This window comes from Octopus sinensis, linkage group LG7 (assembly GCF_006345805.1).
Source record: "Octopus sinensis linkage group LG7, ASM634580v1, whole genome shotgun sequence".
Taxonomy (NCBI): Eukaryota; Metazoa; Mollusca; class Cephalopoda; order Octopoda; family Octopodidae; genus Octopus; species Octopus sinensis.
The window spans coordinates 99,858,101-99,878,100 of NC_043003.1; the positions used below are offsets into that span (position 1 = coordinate 99,858,101).

The 20,000-nt window shown below is 39.6% G+C and overlaps 1 protein-coding gene across 5 annotated transcripts in view; it reads left to right on the plus strand.

The window, feature by feature from the left end:
* Positions 1–9,766: 9,766 nt before the first annotated feature.
* The window catches only part of LOC115213931 (core histone macro-H2A.1), a 57,835-nt gene continuing 47,601 nt past the window's right edge, over positions 9,767–20,000 (plus strand). Inside the window, exon 1 of one of the 5 annotated variants that reach the window (XM_036504997.1) lies at positions 9,767–10,516. In XM_036504997.1, coding sequence (XP_036360890.1) covers positions 10,333–10,516 — 184 coding nt within the window. In that variant the 5' untranslated portion in view covers positions 9,767–10,332. The remainder of the gene's footprint in view (positions 10,517–20,000) is intronic. The other 4 variants (XM_036504995.1, XM_036504996.1, XM_029782928.2 and 1 more) reach the window with 4 other exon arrangements.

Consider the following 20,000-nt stretch of genomic DNA (forward strand, 5'->3'; position numbering starts at 1 on the left):
AGGCTTTTGGCTACCAACTAAACTATATTTTCATTCACATAGTTGCATTACAAAAATTTAACATTGTCATTTTTCTTTTAGCTACATATCGTAAACGACATTCTATATCACTACCACAACGACGATAACGTCACATTTTCTATATGAGTGTGTTCGTGCGTTCGTTACCTACGTTAGGCCGATGACTGACAAGTATATGTGCGTGACAGTGTATGCGTCTGTCAGTATACATACATTTTTGTGATGACTGACACACACAGGGACAGAGACAGGCTTCAGGTGTGTGTGTGTGTGTGTGTGTGTGTGTGTGTGTGTGTCTTAGTCTATGTATGTAACTTTCTCCCGCCCAACAGTGAAACGCGCCGACATTCAAAGTTTAGTTGTGGCCTGGACTTAAAACGGACAACACCGTTTACTTCGAAGTACTACCAACATGAAGATTTGGCTGATTTAACACCACTCACAATACTCGCAAATATATTTGAAAAAAAATGTTATTCTGGTTATTACAACAAATTCGGAAACTTGGCGAAGTAGAAAGCCTCAGCAGCTCTTTCAATATAATTACAGAAACCTTATTCCACTCCTTCTAACTAGTTTCAAGATAATTTTTAACAATCCTCCTAAGCTTTTTCGTCACTGTGAGTATCAATGTCGCACGAACTTTTTACTGCGTTAGTTAGTATTTATTCTACAGCCTATAACATTACACAGTTAAAGAATATATAGTAATGTCAAATTAATTTATATCTTGCTACAAACATCCTTCAGCAAATATTTTAAATTAACCTTCACAACAACAATGTCTTCCTTTCTAAACACTTGGGTCAACGTTTGTTTCAAAATTGTCAAATAAATTATTTTTGTATGAAAAATTGAATTATGCCTTCTGAATTTTCTTGGACTTTCACTTTCTTCACCGTGATATTCAATCGTGGATTTTATAACATTTAGTACATGTTCCAAATAAATGTTGAATTTCTGTACTTTGTTACATTGGTGACGCATTGTAACTTTTGCTAAATTGGTGACTTTAAATTTTTTATAGCATAACTATGCTACAGAATGTATGTTTTGCGTCTATATTGACTACATTTCGTTTCGTTTGAACTTCGTATGTGTACATTTTACTGTTTCCAATATTATCAATTCTATGAGTGTGTTTCTGCGTTCCTTACGTCTATAGTAAACTATAGTAAAGAACATTTTACGCTGTTTTAATGAGCCCACATCTAATGAAGTAGCCACCCTTATGGCTGGTGATCCCCATGAAAGTCATGATATTCTCATTCGTGTTCGAGATATCAACCTTAAACGTGTTTCTCAGACTCACCCCTTTTATCATACTCTCCGGTATCTTCTTATTCTGTGGAATGGACAAGATGGGTATCATTTCAATATTCCACGGATTGAACCTGCAACAGGATAGCCAATTACAAACTAAAAGGTGTCGTCATCGAATGACTTCTATTCTTACCGACTGATGTTAAAACCAGAACAATCAAATCAATTACACATGTCATTTATTTTCATTTATATAGTTTCTACGTTATCTCAACAACCAGCTATAGTTATTTCAAACATACTTCTCTACAACGACCAGGTATCATTAGAAAAGAAAAATAGTTTCACACTTTCAATTTCAATCAAAATTACAAAGTGTTGCATTACGAGAGTGACGATGTGTGAATAATGAAAGTAATGTTTCTCAGAATTAGTCATATCTATATTATACTAAAGAAAGCTGCTTATTATCTATCTACCAAATAAACTATATTTTTGACTCAACAACTCTTTTTACAACTAAAATAACCTCGGCAACTAGGTTGGGTCTCACAATTCATATTCGGACAATATTTCCATTTGCTTCCAATGTTTCGCTTACGTCCGACGTTTCACGCATGCGTAGAATTCTACTCAGACAAACATTTATGAAAATATACACATAAATACTGTATTAAAATAAACCACAACCAAAAAATTTCATTAAAAGGCATCCATTTTTCTATATGTTAGTAGGAAATACAGTCTCTCACACACACACACACACACTCTCTCTCTCTCTCTCTCTCTCTCTCTCTCTCTCTCTCTCTCTCTCTCTCTCTCTCTCTCTTCTCTCTCTCTCTCTCTCTCTCTTTCTCTCATCGGTCGTGTTATTCCGCAGTGAAAGATTGTTTTTGTGCTGAAAAGTTTGAAAATTTGCTGTTTTGGTCGTCGAGGCCACTTCTTTTCTGCTGTTGCAGCAGAGTTTTGCTGTTCTTTCCCCCTTGTTTCAAGGGGGAAGCGACGAAAAACATGAATTTGCCACCAATTTCTTCCGAGTCCGAGGAAAACGTTGAAAATTTGTTTGAAGGCATGAAGGCGAAAATATGGGAGGAGGAAGGTGAAAGTAAAGAGGCGTCTCACGCGCGCGTTACAAAAGCAGACGACAAGATGTCTAGCGAAGCTACTACACAACAGGAAAAGTCAAAAATAAATTTTGCGAGTGCAGCAACTCGCCCCTGTGATAATATAGTTATAAACAAGGAAGAATTAAAGAAGTACCAAAGTTTATTAAAAAAAGAAGGTGATAATGTGAAGTTGCTCCCTCCCAGTGAATTAATTTACGCGACGGAGAGAAAGACGGTAATATACAAAACATATACTATGAAAAATAGGAAAATTGACTTCGTGCCGAGGGAAGCCATAGAAAAATGTTTGAGGCCGATATGGCAACAAACTAGTTATATAACGAGGGTTAGTCGCTTCGGCACTGTAGAGGTGCGTTTCCCTAGCGAAGAAAAAGCTAGGGAACATTCAACAAGAACGTTGAAGTCGGAATATGTAGTTCTCCTACCATTTTATTTAGGAAAGAGAACATCGAAAATAACGGTCACAGATATTCCTCCCGAAATAGATGTGGCCTTTGTCATAGCAGCGATTCTTTTAGGCAAAGAGGAAGAAATTGCCATTCTTCAGTCTAAGAGATGTCGCCACATGAACTGGTATGGACAAGATTTAGAGCTTGTGATCCAAGCAAACCCCTCGGACTTGGAAAAATTGCCCAGTTCCCTCACCATTGGAGATAATACCAGCATCATGGTAATAGTCGAGGGGAGAAAGCCCAGGTGTTATAAATGTGGCGAGAAAGGAAGCACGACGCCGAAAACAACAACTACACCGCTAGAAATAGCAGCCACGTCGCGCACCCCAATTGCCGAAGTTCAGCCGACAACGGGAGAAAACAACAACAATAACGACGACGACAACAACAACAACAACATCCAGGAGTGGGTCACCATAGAACCTTCAAAAAGAAGACAGAAACGGAAAAACCCACCCTCTTCGGATACACAGGACTATGCTCCGAGATAGACAAGCACACCCACACCCACAAATACAGTCGCAAACACACACGTAAGCCAAAAAACACACACACTGGAAAAAGCACACACAAACACACACACGCCTACCACAAGCACGCACACACCTACAAACACCCACGCTTCAAAAAGCACACACACACCCACAAACAGACACACACACACACACACACACACACACACACACACACACACACCCTTCCACACTCGCCTAACATAAAAAAAAAGAAACACCTTCACGGCGATAAATAAAAATAATAAACTAAGAGAAAATATTATTTTAATGAAATCGGCGAAAAAAATATCGCAACAGATGTAAATAATACTATTTCTGAAAATGTCGAATTTTATACTATAGATAACTTTGACTATTTTGAACTAAAAAAATATTTTGCGGAGGACGTCGGCCCGTTACAGATGAACTTTTCGAGCCATCTGGACAGGCAATTCGTGAAAAAAATGACCTCGCAAAACACGACACTCACAGACAGAAAAGAGAAGGGTGAAACTACACCCTCTCTTCCGTTAAAACAGTAAGTTTTAAACTTTCGACTAATTTTTCACATTCTCGTTTAAACTCGGGTGTATAAATATTCGCGGCCTGGGGTCGTATTGGAAGCAAGGCTACCTCCTTAACGACCTTAGGTCGCATCGTTTGGATGTAGTGGTAATTACCGAATCCAGACTGAGTGGGCTGCAGGCTTTTTCGCCCCTTCTAAACGGCTACGAGAAATACGTTTCTCCCTGTCGCCTGGAGGGGGCGGAGGAGTGGCAGTGCTGGTCAGGAAAAACCTGGATTTAGAGATTAGAACTGTCTTTATAGATCCGGAAGGCAGGATGGTCGTTTTGGATGTAACGCACAGCAATGGTAAAGTGTTCAGGCTGGTCGCTGTCTATGCTCCCTGCGAAGGAAAAGCCGGGCAGAAAGATTACTTCAAAAGCCTAGAGAATTTTCTTGGCACGTCGAACACGTTAGTATTGCTAGGTGACTTCAACATAATTTGCGATGCACGCGTAGATTATGTTGGCTCGAGAAAGAATAGGAGGGGATTACCTCACCTCAACGATCTGCTAAGTCGTTTCGAATTGGCAGATCGATTCAGACTGGACCACCCAGACACTCCAGCGTGGACCTGGGCAAGAAACGACGGGTCGTCCAGATCTTACATAGATAGAATCATAACTAGAAGGAAAGATAAGAAAATACTTAGCTGTCCACAACACCATATCGTCAGCTACAGCGATCACAAATTAGTGACCTGTGCGCTCGACATAGATAGCATGTGTAGACGAGGTACCGGTTACTGGAAGCTAAACAAGTCACTATCGGGCTGTGAAGCCTACAGGAATCGGATTAAACAATTAGTAATGAGGGCGTTAACCGGATCCATTATCAACAACAAATGGTGGTACGCCCTGAAAAGAGCCATCAAATTTGAGTCAATTAGGTTTAGCTAGTGCTAGAAACAAAGTAGAAAAGGAACTAGTTAGGGCAATAGATGAGGCAATGAGGTCAGGCAGTGCATCGAAAGTGTTAGCGGCGAGGTTGGCACTCGACCAACATCTTAAAGCTAAACATGAAGGGTGCATTGTCAGGGCTAAGATCCGTGCAATGAGACAGGAAGGGATCAACGCAGCCAGATGGGCCCGGGTTGTAGAGGGCCAGCGTGGCAACAACTCAACCATTCGATCTTTGACGGGCCCAAATGGTCGATTAGTAAACGAACCCGAGGAGATGTGCAAGGTGTTTCACGATCATTTCGCCCAGCTATTCGTGAGGAGCGGCGGACTGGAGCGTGGGGAGAAGCTCGCAGACTTCCTAGCCGGTTCGCCGCGTCTGTCGAGGCCGGACGCGGAATCTTGTGAGGCGCCGATCACAGCCAAAGAAGTCGAGGATGTGTTGGCAGACTGCGGCAGGGACAAATCTCCGGGACTCGATGGTCTGCCTTACGAACTCTATAGTAGCATGCCAGACTTGTTTGGGCACCTACTTGCATGCGTGTACACCAACTGGCAGCAGAACGGGAGAATTCCTAAGTCTGTGAGCAGAGGAATGGTAGCGCTGTTAAGAAAGGACCCAAACAATTGATAATTTTCGGCCCATCACTCTGCTTAACGCAGAGTTGAAGATTTTGGCCAAGGTCTTAGCAAAAAGGTTGGCGCGGGTCGTGGGTGAACTTGTTGGCCAGACGCAAACTTGCGCCATCCCTGGAAGGACCATCCACGACAATCACCACTTTCTACGCTATGCCTTAGAAAGGGTAAATAGGATTCCTGGCAAGGGTGGAGCTATGGTCCACTTGGACCAATCGAAAGCGTTCGATAGGGTGGACCATCAGTATCTGGCGGCGGTCCTCACGGCGGCTGGCTTCGGCCCGACCTTCCGCGGATGGATCAACGCTTTATACAGCAACATCGAATCGGTAGTTCGGGTGAATGGTTTCTTTTCGGAGCCGTTCAGAATTGAACGTTCGGTACGTCAAGGGTGTCCTCTCTCCCCGCTTCTCTATGTTTTGGCCCTCGAGCCGTTGCTGAGGAGGTTGGAAACTATGAGAGGCACTCCGCAAGATCTAGGGTGCGGAAAGTCAGCTTCGGCGTATGCGGACTACATCACCGTCATCGTATCCCGAGTCGAGCACCTACAGTGGGTGGGTGAGGCCTTAAGGGACTACGAAGTAGTGGCAGGAGCGAAAGTCAACCGGGATAAATCGGTCGGCACCTGGAGGAGCAAGTCGATGTCTTCCGACAGCGTCGTAGGACGTTGGACGGAAGGGCCGGTGAAAATGCTCGGAATCTGGTTAGGTCCAGATCTCCAGATAGAGAAGAACTGGAACGAGGTGGCGAGAAAGGTGGCGCTCCTAAATCAGTCATGGTCTGAGCGGAAGCTGTCCTTGAAAGGGAGGGCGGAAGCTGCAGAGATGTTTATCGCCTCTGTAATCACTTACCGCCTGACCGTCGTTCCTTGCCCCGATTCATGGCTGAACAAACTGGAACGCATGCTCTTTCGCTTTTTGTGAAGGGGCAGCAGACCTCTTGTAAGGCGCACTATTTGCTGCCAAAAGTCGCTGAAGGGTTGGTTAGGGATGCCGTGGCTAAAAATGCGCAGACATGCGCTCAGGCTTAGGCATCTCTGGCTTTACCTGGACGGTGAGCAGGTGTGGTCTCCGTTCGTCAAGCTGTTATTTCCACAATTCACATCGTTTACCAAACTGAACCCATGGATCAAGTGTAGACCGAGGTTGGGCGTGTGGCATGTAGAGTGCCATCAGGCACTCATGCTTCTCTCCCAGTCGGGCAACGCCGGTGGCGGGGGTACTACCTCGTTCTTCTATAGTGGGTTAGTAGAGTTTAAGTGTGACGACGTCCTGGGAGAAACCCTGGGCTTCGACGAAAATCAACTGGCCAGCCTGTTCCAAAGAACATTCGGTCCGGGGCCTATGGATAATTACCAAAAGTCCCTGGCCTGGCAATGTTACAGAGGAGCTTTACCGGTTCGAGATAAGCTCTTTAGACATGGGTGTTCACCTTCGCCGGTTTGTGCAAGATGTGAGAGGGACAGTGAAACTATCCTGCACGCGATTGTGCAATGCCCCAAGGTGACTGAACTCTGGGCTTATGCCGAACACCTGCTGTCGCATTCGAGAAGAGTACAACTGTCGAGCGAATCTGTAATTAAGATAGTTCCGCCGACCTCCCTGAATAGGGAGGAGCGAGCCTGTTTTCTCTCGGTAGTTGCTATGGCGAAAGAAGTAGTATGGACGAGAGTAAAAGGAATTGCAACAGGCATGTTCATCTCCAGTCTCGAGCTAATCGACTTTTTCGTTTTCCACATGAAACGGAAAATAAGGCTGGAGAAGAAATGCCTGTCGCAAAGTGTGTTTCGTAAAAGATGGAAGTCTATAGCAAGTATGTTGCGAGTGAAAGAACCTGTTTAATCAAGAATGTGAAAAAGGAGAAAGCAAAGTCTTCAGTGTGAGTATGTGGTTTGTGGGGTCAACCGCGTCCTCCGCTTCATTTTTTGTTATTCACTCATTCTCATTTAATTGTATATATTTTAATTGTTTGTTTATTCATACGTTTCGTCTCATTCGATACCCTGACCCCAACGTTTGTTTTGTCCCCTCTTTTTCTCAACCTTATGGTGAATAAAATAAATACTCTCTCTCTCTATCTCTCTCTATCTCTCTCTATCTCTCTCTCTCTATCTCTCTCTCTCTCTCTCTCTCTCTCTCTCTCTCTCTCTCTCTCTCTCTCACGCACAAAAGAGACATATGCATATGTATTTATGAACAAAGGTAAAGAATACGCACTCCCGGTGTTTAGGGTTAGGTTTACGCCGAAAACGGGTAGTGTGCGTATTCTTTACCTCCACATACATGTAAAAAAATTCATACATCACAACACACACCCTCACTCACTCTCTCTTTTCTCTCTCTCTCTCTCTCTCTCTCTCTCTCTCTCTCACTCACACACACACACATACACACACACACACACACATCCATTTCATATACACGTATATCTTACACTTTCTCCTCTCACTTCAAAGCAAATGTCACCATTTCACTTTATCCTCTCTTTCAATTTCTGTTCTCTTCAAAGCTTACAGAAAATAAAACAATTTTTTTGGAAATTAACGAACAATCATATGATCCCATATATGTCGAGTTGACAACTTTGCTTCTTCAAATGAAAGAATGCCATAAAATAACTTCCTTTGACACATATACACACACTCTAGGTAAAACTTCTGTGCGAATTTTATTATTTCTTGCAGTGTGCACGCGCAAATTTACAGCTCAAATCCAATTAAAATGATCTTTTTCTATTGCGTAATTTGTGTTTATGATGAGCATATTTAAAAACCTCATCTTCGAGATAAACCTAAAAGGTAGTTTTCCCAGAAATTCTGTCCTTTATCACTTCTTTCTAGCATCTCCGCGATGATATTTCCGTTCCCTACCCCTTATTTTTCTTTTTCCTAAATTTCTTCCGATTCCTATGCTTGCGATATAGGAGATTACGATTTCACCCACAAAACACGTTCTCAATATTTTAATTTTCTCCCTCTCCCACCAAATTAATTTTTACTTTTTTCAAATTTTTATTCTTGATAATCCATGGAGAAAAAACAAAGAGTACGAATTTTTAAGAATTTTACCCATCACCTCACCACTTTCAAAAAGCTACACACTCCCAATGTTTCACTTTTAGCTTTTTGAAAGCTGGTAGATGATGGCTGGGCGATGTGGAGGAAGGGGCATTGAGTGTTTCTTTAAGAAAACTTAAACTGTAAAAAATGTATATATGTGTGTATATATACATATATGTATATTTCCCAGATTCGTAATCTCTGTATTTTTCTACGTAGATAACAAAAAAATTCGGAAAATGTTACAAATTAAGAAATTGCGGTGAGGATAGGGGGAAATTTAGATATCGAAAACGTGATTTCTGGACAAAATCGTATTAACCTCTTTCATACGATGGAACAATACATAGTCTCTGATCCTTCTTAAGAACAGAAAGCACTTTCATGCAAATTGTACCCTCACCCTTCACTATTAAACAAACGATAACTTCCATTATTCCATTAACTATATGTCAGCTGTGCCGATTCTGCCCGTAAGAAAGGAGCAAATAATACAATGTGCTTATGGGCCATAACACTCGGGCAACGCCGGGATGCATTGCTAATGTATATGCGTAAGTTAATACACCAATGTGTATGGGTGTGCTTGTATGTATATGTGCATACATGTGTGTCTGAGTTTGTGTATGTCTATATATATATATATATATGTGTGTGTGTATATATATCTATATGCGTGTGCGTGTACACACACACAATCAGAAAGAGCTACCATTTCTAGGCATTTTAATCGTGAATAAATGTGAAGGAAGAGAAACAGGTATCTACTATAAAACATCAGTACACATAAGTATACATATGAGTGTGTGTGCATATATATATATATATATATATATATATATATATATATATATATATATAGGTAGATCGTAGGCAAGTACATGTTACCCATTACTTTTATCAGGTTGAGACTAACTGACCATATTCAGGAATGTGACATACCTGATGATTGGTCAGGGATCGAAGAGATCGATGACTATAAATATAGGTAACTGGCTGGATATATATACGGGTAGATAGGGGGGTGTAGATAGTGTTCTGTTTTCTTTCTATATTTTCTTTTCAGATGTCTTTTATCGTGATATTATTCATTAACTATACAAACAAATAGATAATGTTACACAGCAACCCTCTCAAAACACCCGTCTACAAGTGGCTGATATGAATATAATGTTGCATTTCAAGAAAGAGAGAGAAAAACCATTAAAATCTTCCTCCAAAACCCAGAACGCTGCAACTTTACAGCTGTGCGCACGTCATCAGCTCTATTGCTGATCTCTCAACTGCTCGTACTCCCTCCATTTACTGCTCGCACCCCAGTTCGTTCTAGCATCGTTCTCGCTGACCACTTGAACGACATCTCACAAAACCTGTCTCGTAAAAACCAGTGTGAGGGACCGGATTTTTCCATACGTCCTTCTCGTGTGTTTGCTGACGTCGACTGTACGAGAAATCGGTGCAAAGCTTGTTGATATTAGACGGAGGAGATGGCTCTAAGTGTAACAGCATGGTCGACCTTCCGGCTCAGTTTTGCCACATTCACTGTTGTTCAAGGGTGTGGTGTGTGGTTACCCGTATCTAGCCCTGTCTGAGAACCCCACTTAAGGGTTACTGATTCTTTTTGTTTTTAAAAAAATACATATATTCTTCGTTATACACATCACACACTGGTCGTCTCACACATGCAAGTAGCTACATAGATTACACGCCAAGACAAACATATATATTTTGCTTATACACCCGAGTGGTTACTAGGCCGCCCACCCCACCGAAAACGGAAAGTAACAGTAGCAGCGGCGGTGACAAGGACGAGAGAAGATGACTGCCCGAGGTATAAGGAAGAAACAGAAGGCAGTGTCCCGTTCAGCCAAAGCAGGAGTGCTGTTTCCAGTCGGTCGGATGCAGCGCTATCTCAAGAAAGGCACGCATAACTTCCGAATAGGTGCAGGGGCGCCCGTATATATGGCAGCTGTTATAGAGTACCTGGCTGGTACGTATGTAGGCAAGTCTACGTGTGTGTATGTCTATATAATCTATGTACAGTGAGTGTGTATATGACCATATATATATATATATATATATATATATATATATATATATATATATATATATAATATATATATATATATATATATATATATGCGTGTGTATGTAAATATATGTGGGTGGGTGTGTATGTATATATACATGTGTGTGTATGTAAGTATACATGTGACTATATATATGAATGTGTGTGTATATATATATGTATTTGTGTGTATGTATCTACATATGTATCAATATATATATATATATAAATACAGACATGCACACAGATGTGTTTGTACATTCGGTAACTACTACGTCTTAATATAGATTGTCAGCATTAGCACTTTCTCATTTCTTCTTTCTTTCTCCCATACGTGTACATAACCAGGCACACACACATATCTACATACTCGCGCACACAATCTCCCTGTATGTGTGTGTATATATATATATATATAATCTATCTGAAACATCGACCTCACATTTTCATTCATTAATTTTTTTCCCTCCCTTCTCACATCCTCTTCCGCCAATGTTTTCCTATTTTCGAATGGAGATAAATAAGATGATGGAAAGCGGTTTAGTGATTGATGCACGACGATGGAATGGCATAGGAAAGACACACTAATTACAGCTTTGGACACAAATATACATACATATATACAAGAACATTCATACATAAATACATAACTACTTACGCCAATAGCTGCATATAGAGAATAAGGGAGGAAAATAAAGTAACGAACACAAACACCAAACATTGACCATAGTAACTATTGACTTGATTCCTCTGGTATCGAATTATTTTTAAACTTCTTAATTAATAATGATCCATTCTCTCAACAGCTTTTATTCGTTGTATCTCCTTCTTTCTTGCCTCGTGTCCTTTTGTGCCTTGAATATATCTATTCATTACCTACTCAGACACACCCGTCTATCATCTACCTCTCTCACATAAAAACAGACACACACTTATACGTACATGCATATGTACAATCACGTATACACGCACACATAAACCCACAAAGTACATATATATACAAACTCATTCGTTTATACATAAATAAAAGTATACACACATACGGCTGAATACTTGTACAGTGTTATGTATATTCACATGAGTACAGCAATACACACAAACCTTGTGTGTGATATATACACTTGCAAACAGAAACACACACACTCACACACTTTGGAAGGAAATATAAAGAGTGTACTATCTATTGACATGACATTTAACCAATCAACAACAGTCTCTTCTTATTCCTGTACACATCTTACAACATAGCATCATTCTTCACTTCTGAAGCAAAACAACACTGAGTTTTACTCTGACACAGAACTACTTTGACATACAACACCACCACCACTGTTCTCTGACACATGACACATCATCCATCACTGCTTCTTTATCTGATGTATTATACTCTAACACTGTTAGAGTATAATGATACCACATGCCCCCTGTCTAGTTATGCAATACCTTAATCCACTCCTGATACACACAACAAAATTTGCTTTCTCTGACACAGAAACTCCCCTTTACTGGCCTCTAATAGAATCTGTATCTGCTCCTTGGGATGTGAAAAGACACTTTGGTTATTTGGATGACAGAAGAACCCATAGTCCTAATCATACTTGCCAGAAGAAGTAATGGTCTTAGAGCGTCTTTGATCATAAATCTTTCTTGACCACAACTATCCCACTTTTTCTCTGACCATCTGAAAATTCCATCTCCTTTAGCTGTACCACTCTTTGGGCACTCAATATATATCAAAGATCAAACTCTGTCACTGTACCATGACACTGTATGGTGTGTAGGTGTACTCTGTATGGTTTGCTAGTCTACTGTGAGTTTTGACATGAGTTGGAAACTAAGTGATTTCATATTCTATCGCACTACTGGACACCTTGAGTGAATGTCTGCTGCTATTGCCCCATGTCAAGCACAGATTTGTGAATAAAATTTGGTGAAAGAGGAACCATATTGCAACCCATTGCAGGAACTGTACTTATACTTCTTTTGTAGATTTAATCTATAACTCAGTTTAGCTCCACTACCACTTTGTATATCCAGTCTGTTGTAAACATTCAATTACAAGTCTCTATGTATAACTTGATCCCTTCAGTGTTGGAGGACTTGAAATGGATCATGTATATAGAGACCTCTCTTCCATAATTTCATTAAGTTAGTACAAACAAAAAAAGAAATTTTCATTACAATGGGAAGATTCTAGAATGTGCTTACTGAGTTCTTTGTGATCTGACTGCATCACAGCATGCTGAATGAGAGAATCATGTCTGGTAAAATTAATCCAGTGACATGCAGGTTTTTTTGTTGTTGTTTTTTGTCTTGGCTCAACTAAAGGATTGGGTTTTAACATTGAAAGAGTACAAAGAACTTAGCCACCTAAATAGACTTTGCTCTTTTTTGGTGTCATGTTGTATGTGTGAATAAATGCCTCCAAAGCCATGGGTACAGACATTACTATGTTATTAAGAAGTTCTCTTTACATCACAGACATTTGGTTTGGGGTTCAAATCCTGTGCATGGCACATCAGACCTTTTTCTTCAGAAATATAGTCTTCAGTTGATCGGTGACTCATGAGTGGAATTTTGTTGATAGAAACTGTGTTGAAGTCCATCATATATGCACACATTATTAAGTCCTGGTACAGCATGTTTGTGATTAAATTGTGCATAAATTAACATCTGCACATTTAATAAACATACATTTAGCCTCACATTCTAAATTGATCATGCTATTAAACAACTGATATCATTGTTGACAGGGAAGGAAAACATGTTAGCTGCTCATCCAGTGGGTTTATTTCCTCACATACATATAGAGAGAAATATTAACCAACAATTACTATGACTAATGTTATGAAAAATTAGCTCTGTTTTTGCCATTCAAAAGGCCCTGCTGGCTGCACTGCAGTTTTGCCATGACTGTCATGCGGTTCACTGTGTAGTGCTAGGGTTTTATTTTATTTAGTGGCTTATGGTTACATGGTTGAGCATAATATAGCACTGGTGCACAGTGTCTTACATTCATATAAGTGTGTTATACACGGTGTCCCGAAAGTCACAGATGGGTTTCAGTTTTTTAATAATTTCCGTAACTTTACAAATAGATGCATGAAATTTTGATACAATAGTGGAAATTAATATGCACAAGTCAAATTTTGCAACACTACTACATCTAATATGGAAAATGACATTGCTTAAATGGCAGCCATTTTCGGCTTCGCACACCCATGCTCTTTCCAAAACTTACACCATAACACCCTCAAGAGTTTCAGATCCCACTTCTCTGATTTTTCTATTGATGTCCTCCTTCAGTTGCACCAGGGTCTCTGGTTTGTTGATGTAAATCCATTCTTTCAGGTATCCCCACAAAAAAAAAGATCCAGGCTAGTCAAGTCTGGGGAACAGGAAAGCCATTCAAAGTAGACCTCGCACATAGTTCCAGCAAGGTGGGGCAACTGCTCATACCCCAAGAGAAACAATGCAGTTGCTACAGCAGTACTTTGGAGAGAGAATAATTTCCTGTTAAGGCAATGTCAACTAGCTTTCACATTCCCCAGACTTGACTAGCCTGGATTTTTTTCTTGTGGGGATACCAGAAAGAGAGGGTTTACATCAACAAACCAGAGACCCTGGTGCAACTGAAGAAGAACATCAATAGAGAAATCAGAAGTGGGGTCTGAAACTCTTGAGGGTGTTATGGTGCAAGTTTTGGAAAGAGCACGGGTGTGCAAAGCTGAAAATGGCTGCCATTTAAGCAATGTTATTTTGTGATGTTGCAAAATTTGACTTGTGCATTTCAATTTCCATTATGTCCTTTATATTGTATCAAAATTCTATGCCTTTATTTGTAGAGTTAAGAAGGTTATTAAAAATTGAAACCCATCAGTGACTTTTGGGACACCCTGTATATATAGATTATCATTTTTTTTAATGTCCATATTCTCTGTTGGCATAGGTAGAATAGTTTGACAGGATCCAGTGGGTCCAAGAACGGCAGCATGGATGTGTGGCTTAAAAGCTTGCTTCCCAACCATGTTGTCTTAAATTCAGTCCCATTGCACAGCACCTTAGGCAAATGTCTTCTTCTATAGCTCCATGATGACCAAAGCCTTGTGAGTGGATCTGGTAGGTAGAAACTGAAAAGTGCCCATCATTTGTGTGTGTGTGTATGTTTGTAGTGTGTTTGTACCCCACTACCACTTGACAGCCGGTATTTGTTTGTTTACGTTCCCATAACTTAGCATTCTACAAAAGAGATCGGTGGAATAAGTACTAGGTTTAAAAAATTAAGTACTGGGATCAATTCGTTTGACTAAACCCTTCAAGGCAATGACCAAAGATGGCTGTAATCCAATGACTGAAACAAGTAAAAGATATATGCATATATATAATTGGTTCATTCTTTCTATGGTCATTTTTTTCCATGCTTTCATGGATTGAATGGATATCCTCCTGGGGTATTTGTTTTACTGCCAGATGACCTTCATGCTACTAACCCTTACCTGTATTTCAAGTCAGAAATCCCTTACTCCACATGTTTTGGAAGCATGAAATGATCAGACAGGAGAAGCTGAAGACAACACACTGACTGTCACATAAGCAATCACAGATGTAAACACACTCACTCATACACACACACATATATATATGTATATATATATATATACTTTATTATTAAAACTGCAAAAGTATCATCTTGATCACAACTGCCTGATGAACGAGACCGTGAAACTCTAAGTAGCAGTTTTATGTGATATTTTTATAGTTTTAATATTACTCCACATTACTCCAAAGCATATTACTCCACCTCCTGTATTTGACTACTATTTTTTACCACCTTGTTTCACATTTATGTGCTTACTCGAATTCACGAAAAAAACAAAAGACAAAGACAGGTGGTGTAGAAAACAAACAGATGTATTAGTATAACACTCAGGAATAGAAAAAGTCTTTAACGCTTCGAGCCTACGCTCTTCCACAGAAAGGAACACAGAAAGAAACAAGGAGAGAAAAAAAATGTGTATGGTGGCTACCAATCTATCATATATATATATATATGTGTGTGTATGTATATAGGCACATGTTGGACCACTGAACTCTACCCAGGTTTTTTCATTCTCTTGCTATTCATATCTTCTTATTCCTTTCTGTCAATGAGTGTATCCTTGAAACATAAAAGACTTGTCCATTTTTCCTGAGCACCAAAAAAAACACTTGCTTGTTGTTCCTACACCTGTCTTTGTCTTTCGTTTTCCTATAAATTTGGACTATGTCTGTGTGAGAGAGAGATTATCATTGTCATGTGTATTATATTCTTGTTCATACAACCAAAGCATTCACAAAGTACATAAAGCAATCAAGACTCCATGAGTAGTGATATATTTATTTCTTTAATTAATAACTAGTTTACAAAATTATAAATGTTCCTACTTTTATGCTCTTCTCCAAAATAGTGACTGAAAATTAGTGTGGGTGTTAAAGAAGCAGCTCAGAAGGAAAATAAGGAAAGAATATCAAATGGATGATGAAAAGAAAGAAAATATACTGGTGTTTTTTTAAGGAGTAGGAAAGGGAAGGTAACAGAAAACTAATATGGCAGAGAGCACTCTCTACCATCATTTTCCCACCACTTTCTTCCTTCAAGTTGAGGGTGCTGGGATGTATGGCTATAGAGGCTAGGTACAGAATACTGATCTTTGATTTATGGGTGAATGTAGCCATTTTAAAGTTAACATAATGCATATGGCTCAATGGTTAGAGTGTCAGACTCACAATCATGAGGTACGGAGTGTGATTCCTGGACTAGGCTGCGTGTTGTGTTCTTGAGCAAGACACTTTATTTCACGTTGCTCCAGTTCACTCAGCTGTAGAAATGAGTTGCGATGTCACTGATGTCAAGCTGTATCAGCATTTGCCTTTCCCTTGGATAACATCAGTGGTGTAGAGAGGGTATGCATGGGCAGCTGCTGGTCTTCTATAATCAAACTTGCCTGGACTTCAACCTTTGAGGGTAACTTTCCAGGTGTAATACCATGGTTATTTATGACTGAAGGGGGTCCTTGCCTCTTTTAATGCATACCTAAATGAGGAACAGATTTTTTCTTTTATTAAAAGTGGGCAATAAGTTACTCTTCATTATCATCATCCTTTAATGTCTGTTCTACATGCTGGCATGGATTGTATGGCTTGACCGGAGCTGGCCGACTGAAGAGCTGCCTGGACTCCATGTCTGTTTTGGCATGGTGTCTATAGCCATATACCCTTCCTAATGCTAACCACTTTACACAGCACCAGCATGGGTGCTTTCATATGGCACTGTCATGGGTGCCTTTTACGAGGCACCAGCACCCATGATCCTGCCAAATCAGGATTGCTCAGCTGGAGAAAAATGCAGGGAACATGTCTCTATGCAAGAACAATCATGATTTTACTTAGCTGGACATGTCTTCTCAAGCACAGCAAAACTGCCAGGAATCTTGGTCCATTGTGAGGCCCAACATCTACTGCCATAATTCTTTCTCCTATATTTACAAGGCCTGCAATTTTGGTGGAAGTGGGGATTGTCAATTACAACAATCCCAGTACTCAACTAGTATTATTTTATTGACCTCTAAAAGATGAAAGGCAAAGTTGACCTCAACAGTATTTGAACTCTGAATGTAAAGAGATGGAAGTGTTTTTCATCAGCTGTCAGTTATATTATCCAACAGATTACTCCTAACTAAATACTTCTTTGGTACTTGTCTCACTTAGAAGATAACATTGGTATTACTGCTCCCTGATACAAACTTATCATTGTTTTAATGGCCACTTTTCCATGCTTGCATAGACTGGATGGAGTTTTATTGAGGCAGATTTTCTACAGCCAGATGCCCTTGTTACTAACCCTTGCCTGTTTTCAAACAAAGTAATATTTCCCATGGCCAGACATGTTTGTGCAAAATATTGGAAATCAATGATTCTGTTGTATGACAGTGACACTCATTTACCACAAGACAAGGAAACACACACATATACATACACACATTTATATATATATATATTGTATGTATATGTTTATTAGTATTTAGCAGAAACAACAGCGTAACTCAAGGTCTGAGAGTTTCGTGCACTGCTACTTATCAAACTCTGCTACGTCTGCTAAATATTCATAAAAATATGCTCATATTTCTTTCCTGTTTACATTAACATCTCTCACTCTCTCTCTCTCTCTCTCTCTCTCTCTCTCTCTCTATATATATATAATATATATATATATATATATATATATATATATATATATATATATATATATATATATATATATATATATATATACATACATATATATATATAATATATACATACATACATACATATATATATATACATACATATATTATATATACATATATATATATACATACATATATATATATACATATATATATAGGCATACATACATATATATATATATATACACATATACATACACACATATATATATATACACACATACACATACATACATACATATATATATATATATAATATATATATATAATATATATATATATATACACATACATACACATGTACATACATATATGTATGCAGGAGTGGCTGTGTGGTAAGTAGCTTGCTTACCAACCACATGGTTCTGGGTTCAGTCTCACTGCATGGCACCTTGGGCAAGTGTCTTCTACTGTAGCCTTGGGCCGACCAAGGCCTTGTAAGTGAATTTGGTATGTATATATATATGTATATGTTTGTGTGTCTGTGTTTGTCCCCCCAACATCGCTTGACAACCGATGCTGGTGTGTTTACGTCCCCGTCACTTAGCGGTTCAGCAAGAGAGACCGATAGAACAACTACTAGGCTTAGAAAGAATAAGTCGTGGGGTCGATTTGCTCGAATAAAGGCGGTGCTCCAGCATTGCTACAGTCAAATGACTGAAACAAATAAAAGAATGAAAGAATATATCATCATCATCATCATCGTTTAACATCTGCTTTCCATGCTAGCATGGGTTGGACGATTTGACTGAGGTCTGGCGAACTAGATGGCTGCACCAGACTCCAATCTGATCTGGCAGAGTTTCTACAGCTGGATCCCCTTCCTAATGCAAACCACTCCGTGAGTGTAGTGGCACGTTTCCACTGGCATGAGGGCCAGTCAGGGATACTGGCAGCGACCACGCTCAAATGGTACTTTTTATGTGCCACCTGCACAGGAGCCAGTCCAGCAGCACTGGCAATAAATGTTTTTTCACGTGCCACTAGCACAAGTGCCAGTAAGGCGCCACAGGTAACAATCATGCTCAAATGGTGCTTTTTATGTGCCATCAGCATTGATGCCAGCTTGTTGCTCTGGCAATGATCGTGCTCGTATGGTACTCTTAACGCTCCACTAGCACAGATGCCAGTCATCAAATTTGATTTCTATTTCATATCTATATATATAAAACTGTAGTTGTGTGAGTGTCTGTCCCCTTCGATTTAGATTCCTAACTACTCCCACATTTTGCGGTGCAGTTTAACCAAATTCGGGTATCTTATAGTCGTGATTCATATCGAGCCCGTCTGAGTATTAGCGCACGTCAACGATGAGTCTACGATTTTAAAAATAATTTAACATCATTTTTTATTCCATTTTAATGCATAATTTTTCGTGTGTCGATGGCGGCGGAGTTGGCGTCCACGCTCAAACACCTGCACCTGTTTGCTTCTCCCCTTCTTCCCTCCCTCGTGAAGCTGTGGGGAAGGGAGTGTAAGGAAATCAACATCGTAAAGCGTTGTCAAGGAGACCAGCGTTGTTTTAGAACAACGACTTCATGGCTTGAAGACACCAAAACAGAAATGGTTAAGAAAGCCCGAATTGGCATCTATAAGGGAAGTAACTCTCTAAAAATGCCTATATAGTTATTTCCTTTACAAACCCGAGCAACGCCGGGCAATACTGCTAGTATATATATATATATGTGTGTGTGTGTATACATATATATATATGTATACACATATATATATATTTATACATATATATATTTATACATGTATATATATATATATATATATATATATATAGATAAACACACATACATATATGGGTACAGGGTGTCACCAACAGTAAACATGAAATATGAAAACAATGAGTTGAATATGCAAACAACGATAGTAACAAATGGAAAACAGGACGAGTAACATAAAGAACGACCCTTCATCAGTTTTCAGCTGTCTATTTACTCCTCATTTCGAGCATTGAATGACAACACATGCATATGCATACATACATACATATGTCCTTGCACCGGGGCCATCTGGACACCCGTTTTCACCATGAGCAGGGATTAATCTCCACTCTTCGCTCCTTTGCACCACATGGGCTCAACTCTCCTCCTCTCTTCCTCTCACACCTACTTCCTCCCACCCACCTCTCCTCCCTTGCT